The 15,888-nt window shown below is 34.9% G+C and overlaps 1 protein-coding gene across 1 annotated transcript in view; it reads left to right on the top strand.

Annotated features, from left to right (window-relative positions):
- Window positions 1-15,888, top strand: part of LOC106877330 (uncharacterized) — a 65,387-nt gene that overhangs the window by 10,607 nt on the left and 38,892 nt on the right. Inside the window, exons 7-13 of the mRNA XM_089344379.1 lie at window positions 2,094-2,349; window positions 3,741-3,906; window positions 7,296-7,616; window positions 9,411-9,920; window positions 12,066-12,325; window positions 12,988-13,155; window positions 15,003-15,261. Coding sequence (XP_089200505.1) covers window positions 2,094-2,349; window positions 3,741-3,906; window positions 7,296-7,616; window positions 9,411-9,920; window positions 12,066-12,325; window positions 12,988-13,155; window positions 15,003-15,261 — 1,940 coding nt within the window. The remainder of the gene's footprint in view (window positions 1-2,093; window positions 2,350-3,740; window positions 3,907-7,295; window positions 7,617-9,410; window positions 9,921-12,065; window positions 12,326-12,987; window positions 13,156-15,002; window positions 15,262-15,888) is intronic.

The following is a 15,888-nucleotide window of genomic DNA, read 5'->3' as shown; positions in this document are numbered from 1 at the left end:
AAATAGGTAACTGAGTACGATTCCCCAGAAATTGTACACTTTAACCCTTTAGCATTATTTATTTAGTTATTTATTTATTAATTAATTTATTCATTCACATAATTTTTAATTAATAGTGCATTATTTCAAGGCTTTGAGATCTTGATGATGGGATCGTTCCTTTTTAAGTGACATAGTATGGTAGGTGTGAAAGGCCAGATCTGACCAGTTTGAAGATTAAAAATGTTCGAATGTTTTGGATGACAGGGCTTGTTTAAACGCTAAAGGGTTAAATTTCACATCTTATGTTTCCAGTTCTGCTTTTCATAATTCAAATCCCCCATTCCACATTTTATATTTCACGTTTTTTTAATTTTTACTTCCATATCTTACATTCTACATTTCACATTTTATATTTTATATTTCACATTTCACATGTCACATTTCTCATTTCGTATCTCACACCTCACATTCAATATTTCTAATTTCATATTCCATAATTTTATATTCTACATTTCATAGTTTGCTTGTTCACAATTCATATCATACATTTCACACCAACTTTGCATAATCATTCAACCACAACTGCATTTCTCCTTTAAAATTAACCTCAACTGCGTTTCTCCTTGAAAATTTGTATAGCCCTTTATCAATAATAGGGACCATTATAATAGTCTGAATTGCACTAAATTTGACTTTTCTTTCATTCTTCCAACTTCTGTTCCGTAAACCAGGAGCCACCAACCACTGGGCTATGAATCATTTGGTACTGGGCCACACACAAAGAATAAATTTTGAAATGTTATTTCTATTTTATCGACTATTGCAGTTTGAAGGGTGTTTTTGCATTATATACATCACATATATGTATTATAAAAAAAAAAATTAAGGATCCCCTTCAGTCATGAATAACCATGGATCTGCATTTAGAAATTTCCCCTCCCAGGTCCAAGTACGGGCAAAGTTGTTCATAGAAGACCAGTAGGCGCCCATGAATACCATCGCTCACCCCTCTCCGTGCCACTGATGTTATCAAAGGGAAAGGCAAGGCTTGGCACCAGTGACGTCGCAACTCATTTCTACAGCTGAATGAACTGGAGCAAAGTGAAATAAAGTGTCTTGCTCAAGAACACAGTAGAGAGTCTGGTTTGGGAATCGAACTCATTACCATTGTGAAGCTGACTGTGAGCCCGATGCACTAACCACCAAGCCATGCACCTTCACCCCTGGCACTTATATGTTATATGTGTTATATACATATCATAAAGTGAGGAGCCGACAGAATCGTTAGCTCACCAAATAAAATGTTCAGCAGCATTTCTTTATGTTCCGAGTTCAATTTCTGCTAAGGTTGATTTTACGTTTCGTCTTTTCGAGGTTGTTAAAACAAGTACCAGTCAAGTACTGGGGTCGATGTAATCGACTTCCTTCTTCCCTCAAAAACTGCTGGCGCTGTACCAAAATTTGAAACCATTTTCTTTGTAATATATAATATATATGTATAATATATATATAATATATACGTATTATATATTTAATATATAGGGTAAAGATCCCCCGTCGGTCATGAATGACCATGGGAATGATCATTACGCCTAGAAAGTAACCCTCCGAGGCACAAATTGTGAATTAAAGACCAGCAGTCACCCATACATACCAACCTCCCCTCTCCACCCCATTGATGTTATTCAAGGGAAAGGCAAAGCTTGGCACCAGTGTTTTCCAACTCATTTCTACAGCTGAGTGAACTGGAGCAACGTGAAATAAAGTGTCTTGCTCAAGAACGCAACACACAGCCAGGTCCGGGAATCGAAGTCACTTCTTCATGATTGTGAACCTGACGCTCTAGCCACTGAGCCATGCGCCTTCACATTTAATATATATATGTAATAATTACATTATATATGATGCACTTTATTTTGTTTTGTTATGTGTGTGGTCCTTTGGTCTGTTAGAAAACTGACTTGCATGAAAACACGGTGCAAAAAAGGTTTGGGACAACTACCATTGACAGTACAACTCTCCTTCTTCTGCGTTACCAAGCATTTTTTAAAATATTCATTAACACTGCTCCGTTATCATAAATGTTATTATTAAATTGGTTTTCATTTCAGAACGGTTCAGCCACAGAAGTGATTTACTGTTCGACCACAAAGAGAAGATGCATTCAGACCAATTTTCCACACAAGAGATTCTGAGTGTCTTTGAGGATCTCTGCGACAAAATGAGTGAAGACATAAGGCCCGAACTGCCGAAATTGCTCAACAACTTGATCGACCTCATGAAAAGTGCTGATTATGCGACTCTTCGCAGAATTTACAGTGACATTTCAAGACAAGGTTTCTGTCGGAAAAACTCAGACCGCACCAAGTTAGTATTTTCTTTATTTATGTTCAGGGGTACCAAAAAGTAATGTCGTATTTTCAAGCAATTAATCTGAGAGTATAGGATACAAGTCAAAGTATTGGGGAGTTATCCCAGAAGCTAAGTAAGCCTTGGCCCACTGTGAAATATTATCTCAAGCAGATTGGGAAAGTGTATAGAGATGGGAAGCGGGTACCCCAGAAGCTGTAACCAGAGAAGAAAGGTCACATTCAGCAAAGATTATCCCACCCCCACCAAAAAAGAACAAAAATTAATTCGGTTGGGAAATGGGTACTTTATGAGCTGTTCCCTGAGAACAAAGGCCACATTCAGCAAAGATTGGCTTCAAATGTTGGCACAAGGTCAGCAATTTCGTGGGAGTGGGTAAATCAATTACACGAACCCTACAGGATAACTGAAACTCATTTTATCGATCTATAAAGGATCACAGGCAAAGTCAACCTCGGCGAAGTCTGAACTCAGTACGTAAAAAGGGACAGAATGCCGCGAAGCATTTTGCCTTGTGTGCTCACGAACCTCACCCTCCCTACTCACCACAACAAGCACCATCAGATTTTCACTTATTGAAACCACATAAACACTCTTACCAAGGAAAAGACATTCAGAAGTAGAGGCGATGTCGAAATGGCACTCCAAACATTTTTCTCTTCTGCAAAATCTGATTTTTCTTATGTCCGAAGGATCAGAAAACTAGCTTCCAGTTGCGGAAATGTTTTTTGCTAAAAACGACGATTATATTATGAATGAATAAAAATATTTACGACATGTTTTATGCTGATTTGAACTCATTACATGAAATGTAACATTATTTTTTGGTATCCCTAATATATTGTGACTACTATAAGTCTGAAGTTAGGGTGATGGGATCAAGATCGTAAGGTTACAGGTTCAATTCCTTGATCAGGCAAGTCATTGTCCCCCTTTCTGTTTTGCTTTTGTCTTTTTATTGGTTCGTGCTGGAGGAATGGTCACTTGAAATGATCTATGCAACATCTATAAGATCAATGCGATTGATGCTGATTGGCCTCAGGCCAGACCTGATCCAGGAGACCTATACTCCTATGTACTCTAGTTGTGACCATCTAATCTTTTATTCGGACATGGTATAGCTAGGACTACATTATCAAATGTGTTATTCGTTATTGTTGTTGCTGTTTGGCCTCAGCTAAGTCCCCATCCAGCATACCTTTGATCAAAGCTGTTCTAACCATGGCTGTTCCGTTTTTTATTCAAACATGGTGTATCAAAGACTACATTATTCAATTACCCTTCATTTTTTAAGATGATGTGATTTCAGCAAAATTTGGCTGTTATTTCTAGCAAACCTGAACCACTACATAGACATCCATTCGGTACAATTATTACCTCTGTTGCAGGAGATATTTCCGTGACTCTCTACCAATGTTAGGAAACGTGGCATCCGTGAAGATGTTCCAATATCTGACTTCAATAAATCAGTTCGAAGATGAAGACATGGTTATATTTCTAGCAGTCCTCTCGGTCACCCAGAACCCATCGAAGGAAATGATCCAAGCAGTCACCGTAAGTATTTCATCACTGTCATCATCGTCATCGTCATTTAACATCTGTTTTCCATGCTGGCATGGGTTGGACGAATTTACAGGACCCTGTCAAGCTCCAAGTGTCTACTTTGGTATGATTACTACAGCTCGATGTCATTTCCTAACTCTACCCAATTCACAGAATGTTCTGGGTGATTTTTTTGTGTCACCAACATTAGTGAGATTTCCAAGTAACATTCAAGAAAAGACCCCACTCCAGTAAGAAGGATAGTAGCATTCAGGGAGTTGGCTTTATGCCACGAGATGAGAGGCTGAAAGTATAATACAGGAATAGGTCTTGCAGCAGGAGATATACATGGTTACCCCAGTCGGGAAAGAGATAGAAGTGGAGATGGTGTAGAAGTGTCAGGGTATACCATCAAGTTAGGGGAAGGTGAACATAAGAAAAATAGTCAAGAGGACTGGACAGGGTGAATGAGTAGGTAAGATCAGAAGAGTGTGAAAGGAGAGTGGCAGATGGATAGAGAAGGGGACAGAGATGAATGCAATGAATGGTGAACACAGGCAGAAGTGTGGTCAGGGGTGAATATCAGTTTGGATGAATATAGGTGACTAGGAAGGTAGCATCAGAAGTGATTCTCCCCGGCACACAGCCAAACTGCATTTCATTTCGTTTGATTCTGTTTCTAATTAATTGGACTACCATGCTCTCCCTAATTTTCATGACCTGTAATTATATCTATCTAAGGCATGTTCTTTACCATAACGGGCTTCTTTCAATTTCCGTCAACCAAATATGTTCATAAGGCTTTGGTTGGCCTAAGGTTATAGTAGAAGACACTTGCCCAAGATATATATGTGTGTGTATATATACATTTATTTATACGTGTGTGTGTGTGGATGTGTCTATGTAGCAGCTGAGTGACCCAAGATCCGACGGTTTTATGTATTGGCACTTATCAAACCTATATATATATATAGATTCAAGGTGAATGTGGTACTTAAGTTTAGGCACCAGAATTAAGTATGGTATTATCCATACAATTTCAAAATAAGGTGATTAAAATCAAAATAAGCAACAAGGATATCTAAAGCTAATGCAGTACAATCGTTTCATGCGACTCCATTTATTTAAACAATGTGAATATTACATCAAATGTAAAATGCAGAGCAATCCTCAGCTGCACAAAGATATAGAAATTTACTGAAATTACATTTCAACAGAAGGACATATTTTTATAACTACATTTAAACTCTCCAAGTAGAAAGGAAGAATACAAAAAACCATTTTGACTTAGCCAGACCATGTATTCTTCCTTTCTACTTGTATGTGCATTGTACTATGGACCCGATGGGTAGAAGCAGTCATCACGAAGTCTTTTGTTTACTCGCTGCTTCAACGTGCTGCATCAAAAATAGCCGGATGGTATGGTGCACTTGCCAGGTGTGTGATCCCACGTTCTTTGCACAAGCTCTGAAATTATTCAGAAAGGAAAGTTGATGCATTATCTATGACCAGCGTGTGAGGATATCCGAAGTTAGCAAAGTCCTTTTCCAGCAGATCTAGAGTGGCTCTAGTGGATGTGGATGGCATTGGATGAATACGTGGATATCGTGAGAAAGCGTCTGTGATCACCAACCAGTTTGTATCCATGAAGTTGATGGCATCAGCCATATGTGAGCGGCTCTCTGGCTTCTCTATTAGCATCCATAGGTGAACTGCAGGCTTGGGTGGCTTGTTTTGATGTTCGCCACACGAGTCAATATCGTCGACTAGCCATTTCAATAGCTGCATCAATACCGGGCCAGTAGACAGCGGTTCTTGCTAATTGCTTCATGCGTTCCATGCTGAAGTGTCCGATATGCAGTAGATCTAGGATATTGGACTGTAGGCTCTGTGGAATCACAACTCTTGATGTATGGATGAGGCATCCGTGGTAGATACTGAGTTAATCCAACAACTTCCGGAACTTTTCGACTTCATCATTGGTCTCAGTGTGCTTCGGTGGCCAATCTTCGCGGACATAGCGCATCACTGTAGTTATCACTGGATCTTTCCCAGACTCTTGACGAAGGATGTTTCCATCTAAAGGTTTGACTTGAAGACTGAGAACTCTAATGGCGCACACCATATCCATATCTTCACCCCTTTTCACCTGGTGGAAGTCGTTGTCATTTCCAAATGGTAAGCGACTAAGAGCATCTGCATTGCCATAATCCACTGTTTTCCGGTACTCAGTTGTGTAGTCAAAATGGTTCAGCCACAAAGCCCATCGAGCTAGTCGATTCGCTGCGAGAATCCACAAGGAAGCTCTATTCCATTATCTTTGGCTTGCAATTTGTTATATCTAAAATGAAGCTTATGTTCAAATTTGGTTGTTTACTTTTCAAATAATTATATCTGAGTGTCGAGGTAAAAAGTCCACTCTGCAAGAATAGTCTTTCTTATCCTATCGTAAGAAGTCTACTTCACAAAAATAACGACAGAATCCTATTGGCGACGCCAATTTGTTATATTTCTCTTGTTTAATTACAAATAATAGAGTAATAATCCATATAGGTGTGTTGCCAGTGGTTCAATATGCTTCTTTCGTTTACTCGCAAAGAAGAAAACACAGTGGTACTCCAGATAGGTGTGAAGTCTGTTTATTCCAGCTGCAAAACTCCAGACTGTATTACTAACGTAAACCAAAAATCGAGGCGCCTTGTGAACGCTCTCGTGAGTTCTAAAACTTTGAATTCTATTGGCTAGCGATCTCCACAACAAGCATGTCGTTTCGAAATTTCTAGCAGAGTGAATTGCGAATGGTGCTGTTTTTCTCACAGACGGTGCCCAACTGACCCTAATATACTGTGTAGTCGACAAAATCAAAAGCAAACAATGTGTCCAACCATTAACCTATACGTTGTTTGAAGCATTAAAGGAAATATTACCTTATCTGGAAACATATGAGGGTTTAGGATGGAGGGGACTTTTTACTTTTCATATTTTGCAGTGTTCATATATTCTTTTATATTTCATATATAAAGAGTATTTATATATTTTCTACTCTTCCTATTTTATAGTATTCATGTATTTTTCATATTCCACAGTATTGGTATATTTTCTGCAGTTTATATTTCACATTACTGATGTATTTTTTATTTCACGAATAACAGTATTTACCTACTCACAGTATCCACGTATCTTTTACGTGATACAGTATTCACCTAGCTTTTACATTTCATATTTCACAACATGAAAGTATTATTTACTTTTCACATCTCAAAGTATGCATGTACTTTCTACATTTCACATTTAAGAGTATTCACCTAACTTTGTGCATTTCACATTTCACAATATTAATAGATTTTCTATACTTCACATTTCACAGCATTCATGTATTATCTACGATTCGTATTTCGCAGCCCCTCTTGGATAACAAGAATATCTCTCACAACGTCATGCTGTCCGTTTCATCTATGGCTGCTAGCTATTGTAACAAGAATCCAAAATGCGATGAAGATTTCGAAATTGATGCTCTTATCCAGAAATACATGTCATTTGTTGGCAATTGTGACAAAGCTGCTAATCCGCATGTAATCCAGGCTCTTCGGTCTCTTGGCAATATTGGTTATTCAAGTAAGGCTGAACGCACTTTATCCCAATGTGTGACAACAACCAGCTTTCCAATGGAGGTTAGAGTGTCAGCCATCGATGCCTTCCGTCGTATACCTTGTGATGCAAGGGTGAGTCTAACAACACAATTTCTTAAAAATTAACTTTATTATTTGCTTTTGAGTTTCGTGCTTATACATGTACGTATGGCTACGTGGTCAAGAAGTTAGCTTCCCAAACCATATGATTTCAGGTTCGATGCCAGTGTATGGCATCTTTAGCCTTGGAAGTGACGAAAACCTTCGAGTGGATTTGGTTAACAGAACATGAAAGAAGTTCATTGTTTATATCTATACATACATACACAAACATACAAACAAATATCTGTATGTTGTGTATGTGTGTGTGTGTGTGTGTGTGTGTGTGTGTGTTTGTACGTGTGTGTATAAATATATATATAAATACATATATATACATATGTATACATATATATAACTATCTATGTGTGTGTGTATCTATCTATCTATATATATATATATATATATATATATATATATATATATATATATATATATATATATATATATATATATATGACAGACGAGAGACAGATATTCTCCATATAGATTACACTCCTTAGTGCTCAAGAGGTTTAAACTTGAGTAGGTAGAGGAATAAATGTAAGGAAAAGCAAGTTTTGCAAGTCGATATACAAAAATATATTAAATACATTTAATATAAAAATGTACGTAAGTTTACATGTAAAAAGGTCCGACTTACACAGAATAGAAATGATATCAGGAATTAAAGAGGTTGAATAAGAATGTTACGAGTCCAACAGCTGATTCTGGAGGCTTGGTGGTTCAAAATAATGGTTGTAAATTGATTCCATCACCGGACAGTACCAGCTTCCGTCTTGATGCGTTGACAAAAAGGAGATTATATATAATATAAGGAAAGGTATATATATATATATATATATATATATATATATATATATATATATATATATATATATATATATATATATATATATATATATATATATTTCAAAAAGAAGAGAAAATGGAGATTGGGAAGTTAATAATTGTTTATTATTATCAGCAAATTGGCCATCTTCACTTACAGCCGTTTCAATTAATACACAATAAACATTAAATTTACATTTATGTAGCATGAGTATAATATCATCATAGGAAAAAAGATGTACCTTTGGATGTTATATGTGTGCTTATGAATTCATTTTAGCAGACTATTTGTTGTTAACTTCCCAATCTCCATTTTCTCTTCTTTTAAATGAATATAAACTATATGTGTTTTATATATACCTATTATTTTAAGATAATTCATTCCCCCAAAAATATTAGGTACTGAACCAGTATTTCCTTGGATGAAGCCTTCCCTTCATGAGGTTAACACAGCCTCTAATTAAATTTATATATATATGTGTGTGTATATATGTGTGTGTATGTATGCATATATATGTTTATGTATGAGTGTGTATGTTTGTATGTATGTATGTATGTATGTATGTATGTATGCATATATTCATGTATATATAAATATATACATATATATATATACATATATATATATATACATATATATATATGTATATATATATATATATATATATATATATATATATATATATATATATATGTGTGTGTGTGTGTGTGTGTGTGTGTGTATATATATATATATATATATACATATATAATGTGAGTGTGTTGAAAGATACTTTGAAATACAGCTACTGCTGTGTGACAGGGCAAATAAACCAACCAATCAGACCAAGTTCTCTCTCTTGATTGTCTCTTATTAGTGTGATTGTGTCTTTGCCTGCTATCAAATTGCTCAGACCAGCTTTTCTCTGTTAAACATGAATTCCTAATTCGTCCTTATCTTTTCTCCTTATCTTTCAGCGCTCTGCCCTGATGGAAGTCTTTGTCAACACTGAGGAAGACTCTGAACTTCGTATCAACGCTTATCTTGGCCTCATGAAATGTCCAAGCCGAATGCTTCTCATACAAATACATGAAATGCTGGAAAGAGAGAATTCAAACCAAGTTGGATCGTTCATTTGGTCACATTTAAAAAACTTGAAACAAACTTCTGATCCACATTTGCAGCACATCCGATCATTCCTCGAATCAGAAGAGATAGCTAAACAGTTTAATCTTGATAAACGCAAGTTCTCCCGCAACTACGAAGGATCTTTCTTCTCCAAAGACATGAATGCCGGAGCTAAATTGGACAGTAACGTCATCTTTTCTCCCAAATCTTTTATCCCCCGTTCGGCTAATCTCAATTTGACTCTTGACCTCTTTGGACATGCCATCAACATTTTTGAAGTCGGTGGACGTATAGAAGATTTTGAGCGGGAGATGGAACGCATGTGGTCATCTTATCGCTCGACAAATAGGGAATCTTATGTAAGTAATGGAATTGTGGAAAAACATTGCCACTTTCGTAGGTTCTAATTAAATGAGTATGTATGAGTGTGTGCATGTATGTGCATATATATGTATGTGTATGTATGTGCGTATACTTGTATAAATACACACATATACAAATCCACATATATAAAAGCACACATACACATATATATGCATTCTTTGAAATGCATACATATATATATACAAACACATACATAAGTATATATATATATATATATATATATATATATATATATATATATATATATTTCCATATATACACATATATATGTGTATACATATGTATATATCCGTGTGTGTATGAACATATATAAATATATACATATATACACATTTATATATATATATATATATATATATATATATATATATATATATATATATATATATATATATATATATATATATATATATATATATAGAGAGAGAGAGAGAGAGAGAGAGAGAGAGAGAGAGAGAGATACACACATACATATACATACACAGACACACACACACATACACATACTCACATACACGTGCACACGCACACATGCGCACACACATCTTTATATATATACATACATACATACATACATATATATATATATATATATATATATATATATATATACATATATATATATATATATATATATATATATATATATATATATATATATATATATATATATATATATATATATATATATATATATATATATATATATATATATATATATATATATATATATACTTATTAATATACTTACTACTCGGATCTTTTGAGATTGTACAACTAGCTATTTTGCTTGTGCAAATCAGTGGCCGATGGTCGCTTTGTTTACAATATATTGCTGGCTGGAGCGGATCCTGGCTATTGCTCTGGCGACCAGGTACTCGCGACTGAAGATGAGCCAACCAGCTAGAAATTGAGTAAATCTTGCGATCCTATAGTCTGCTAGAGGATGGTAGATGTTCGCTCACCTTGCTAGCTGGTGGAAGATCTGCATGGAATTAAAGTAGTAGTAACATGAAGCAGCCACTCTGATGTGGCGATTAACTTTACTTGTTAGGAGTGACTGTGTGGTAAGTAGCTTGCTTACCAATCACATGGTTCCGGGTTCAGTCCCACTGCGTGGCACCTTGGGCAAGTGTCTTCTACTATAGCCTCTGGCCAACCAAAGTCTTGTGAGTGGATTTGGTAGACGGAAACTGAAAGAAGCCCATCGTATATATGTATATATATATGTATGTATGTGTGTGTATATGTTTGTGTGTCTGTGTTTGTCCCCTCAACATCGCTTGACAACAGATGGTGGTGTGCTTACGTCCTCGTAAACTAGCGGTTCGGCAAAAGAGACCGATAGAATAAGTACTAGGCTTACAAAGAATAAGTCCTGGGGTCGATTTCCTCGACTAAAAGGCGGTGCTCCAGCATGGCCGCAGTCAAATGACTGAAACAAGTAAAAGAGTAAAAGAGTGAAGAGTAGGAGTATATACATAAAATTCAATTTGGGGGATAAATAGATATGCGGGTATTCTATTTCAGATAATACAAAATAATAACCTAATGAGTATATCTGAAGGTAAACTGGTGGTATTTATTTGCACATCAATAAATAATACTTTGAAGGATATAAACCGTATACCAGCAGGGTATAAAATATACTTCCTTAATTATCTCCTGCTTAAGTTAAAATGGAAATTATTAATTATGAACTACACGTGTTTCAGTATTGGAAGATTATAATATATATACATATACATAGATATACACATATAAACATATATATGTAATCATCATATTTACAATTCCACCAACACATCTTCAGGTTCTTTTTCAAAATATTGTTAATCTAATTTTACATCACCTTAAAATTAAGTGTTAAATTAAGCATTAAATTAAACATTAACAATTAAAAATTATACATTATAAAGATGAATTAGTATACATATATCAAACTTATAAATATCAAACCTCTTACATATATATATATATATATATATATATATATATATATATATATATATATATATATATATATATATATATATACATATGCATATAAATATATATATAATATGCATGCATATTAGAACTGTGTACAATAACTTGAATGTACCATCTTATATTTTCAGCAACGTGGGAAGTCTCACATGTACCTGAGGTTTTTTGGCAACGAGATTTTCTATGGAGACACCAGTCGCTCGTTTTTGTTCTTCAATTGGTCTTACTTCTTAACTATCTTCAAGACAATGCAAATCGTTAACAGTCAGGTGAAATATCCGACGGCCATTGGTTTCCCTCTCGAGATGAATGTCAAGGCCACTGCTGCAGTCAATAATAATGATCAGACAAAATGGAAGGACAACGGTCTCGATTTGGCAATTAAATTTAGGTCAGTAAAAATTTCGTTCTTTCTCTTGTATATTTGAGAATTTACTTTTGGTCTCTTCTTTTCTTTCTATACCATTCTCTATTTCTCTCTCATAGTCACTCTTTTTCTCTTACTTTCATTCTCTCTCCCTTCCTTATTCTCACTGGCTCTCTCCCTCTCAATCTCTCTCACTCATTTTCTCTCTTACTCTCTCTCTCTCTCAATCTTTCATACGCTCTCTCTCTCTCTCTCTCTCTCTCTCTCTCTCTCTCTCTCTCTCTCTTTCTCTCTCTCTCTCTCTCTCTCTCTCTCTCTCTTACTCCTTCTCAATCTTTCGCACTGTCTCTCCTGAAAGTAGTCATATGTTGGTTGTACCCTATTTTGAAATTATTTACTGTTAGTCTAATATATTTTTAACAATCACTTTATTTACAAGAGAGTTCATCAAACCTTTACCATGTAAAGGCTATATTTTGGAATTAACACTTTTGCACATATGAATATAAATTGTATTAGTGAATACGAACATGAATAGAGGATACGAATAGCTTGAAGATAAAATTTAATATTAGACAAACATCCAGTGAAATCAGAAGAGGTAGAATAATTGAGCCAATGACCCTAATCTCAATATAGATCAATAATGATATTTTTGTTTGTGCGGTTCTATTTTATATTTTCAGTGCTGCCATTGAAGTGACTGGAGATATGACAGTTGATGCTCATCTCACAAAAATGGGCCTGAAGATGGTAAGTATGGCCCATACAAGCACTGGGGTGGAATTCCTAGCAGACAATAAAGAATTGACAATAAAATTCCCACAGGATATCATAGAATACGCGACTATAAAGTAAGTACCATTTCAGACATTCCTTGCAGTTGATGTACTTTTTTCTTTTGCACCTTCTGATGCAACTTTTATTCCCATTGTTATTCTTCTTGTGTTCCAACTTTACAATGAAGCTCATCCCCAGCCCAAAAGATTTGCATTCACAATGCATACATACATGCAAGCTTGACAACCGGTTATGGTGTGTTTGCATCCCCGTAACTTAACGGTTCGACAAAAGAGTTCGATAGAATAAGTATCAGACTTTTAAAATAAATACTGGGTCAATTCATTCGACTAAAAATTCAAGGTGGTGCCCCAGTATAGCTGTAATCTAATGGGTGAAACAAGTAAAACATAAAAGATAAAAGAAATATATATGTATATATATATCTGTATGTGTGTGTGTGTGTGTGTGTGTGTGTGTGTGTGTGTGTGTGTGTGTGTGTGTGTGTGTGTGTGTGTGTGTGTGTGAATAAAAATAAATACAAAAAAAGGGTTTTGTATGATCGTGTATAGAGGAATATATTATTTTATTTAAAAGAGTTCCAACTCTGTCTGTTTTTAATGTTTTATTTATATTCTTGTAAAATTAATGTGGGATATAGAATATGGAATATATAATATATAATATAAAAATAAATGGTAAAATGAAATGAAGTATTGAATGTCTTATTGAATATATGAAATATTGAGTATTCAGTATAGAGAATTAAATATATAAAGGCTAATACCTAGTGGCATTCATCAAGGCCTTCGTCTGACAGACTGTAACAGACTGGCTGGTTTTTTTGCCTTTTATACCTATTCCTTTGGACAGCAGCAGTAGGTGTTTGGCTATTTTTAGAAATGATGCCAAGTTTATTTTTAGAAGTGATGACATTTGAGAGATTTTTTTGTGTTTTAGTTATAGGGATAAGATTTTTAAACCCCAGGTAAGATATATATATATGATGACTATTTTGGTATGTATGTGCAGCCATCTGTGTATGTGCATCTGAGCACAAATATATGTACTCATGTAATTATGTTTTTGTATCCATGTATACCTGCATATGGTAATGTATACATGCATAAGCATGTATATTGGAGTTTTTTTGACTAGTTATGTGGTTTTATATACTTTTTGTAGGGTTTTTTTTATGTGCCTTATATTTTTATATTTTTATTTTTTATTTTTACTCTTATTTTATATTTGTATCAAAATTTGGCAAAATTCATGTATTGCTATATAAATTTAAGTTTAAAAAATTCCTTATTGCTATATAAATTTAAGTTTTAAAAAATTCCTTATTGCTATATAAATTTAAGTTTAAAAACATTCCTTTTACTAGCATCCACTTATTGCACTTGGTATAACACTAGTGTAACAATAATTGTGTACCCTCCCAGCAGTATATTGGATAGATGTTAATCCCTTGTTTATAAAAAGAGCACTAACTGTATTCAGCTGAATAGACGTCAGTGATTGGTTGAAATTACAGAAATACGACAACTTTAACATGAAATAACTTATTAAGAACTAATTTTTGTTAAGAAGGCTAAGAGAAAAAGATGTTTTATATGACACATTCTACCAGTATCCTAAGTTTGAAAGTGTTTCGTTAAGAAAACAAGTGTTGCCCGTCAAACCAAAAAGATCCGAAATTAATACCAATATTTCCCAAAATATATAACACAACGTTATCAAGCCGATCCAAATTTGCTTGAATGAACATATGAAATATTTTTAGTACACGAACGCACACATACATACATATATATCTATCTATATAAAAATATACATACATACATAACATGTTCATACTTGTGTGGGGGGTTCACATTTATTTATCTGTTTATATATTTATTTTATTTATTTATTTCAGGAACGATTTCTACACAGTGGCAGGAGAAAAGGAAATCGAGCTTCAATTAATAACAGACAACGTCCAGAAGTCAAAGGTCTGCACTGACAAAAGTGTGGAACATCTTCTGGGCCTGAAGTTTTGTCAGGAGATCCGATACACCAATGCTTCGCAACTGAAAGACGCACCGTACTTTCCGTTCACGGGACCAGCTCATTACAGTTACTATATGGAGAATGTTGATGTGCCGAAAGGTTATAGGCTTACAAGAACCGGAAACGTAAGATTAGGTCAATCGTCACCGTCATCAACATCATTATATACATCATTACCATCCTCATCACTGTTACCATCAACATCATCATCACCAACATCAACATACCTTTCACCATCATCATCGTCGTTGCAAGTTTGTGATAATGGTATTGTATATAAAGATGGTATTTCCAACATAACGAAAGACAAATATATATATTGATTTCGAATTTTGACACAAGGTCAGTATTTTGGGGTGGAGAGTAAATCGATTACATCGGCCCCCAGTGCTCAAGTGGTACTTACTTTATCGACCCCGAAAGAATGAAAGGCAAAGTCGACCTCAGAGGGGTTTGAATTCAGAACGTAAAGGCAGACGAGAAGTCGTTAAGTATTTTGCTCGGCGTGCTAACGATTCTGCCGGGTCGCTGCCTTACAGAAGACAAATCTATATTAGTATATTACGATTTTGTTTGGAACATAGCAAAAGACAAATCTCTATTTTGTATATTATGAAGGTATTTGGAACATAGCTTAATAAAAGACAATCAAATTAAGATGGGATGGTCTCTGGTACATGAATTAGCAACTGACAAATATATATATATTGGTATATTAAATCATCTTTTGGAAGTTAAGAACAGCTTCCTCA

Source organism: Octopus bimaculoides, chromosome 28, assembly GCF_046866305.1.
Source record: "Octopus bimaculoides isolate indiv1 chromosome 28, ASM4686630v1, whole genome shotgun sequence".
In the NCBI taxonomy this organism is placed as follows: domain Eukaryota; kingdom Metazoa; phylum Mollusca; class Cephalopoda; order Octopoda; family Octopodidae; genus Octopus; species Octopus bimaculoides.
This window is presented reverse-complemented; position numbering and strand designations above follow the sequence as displayed.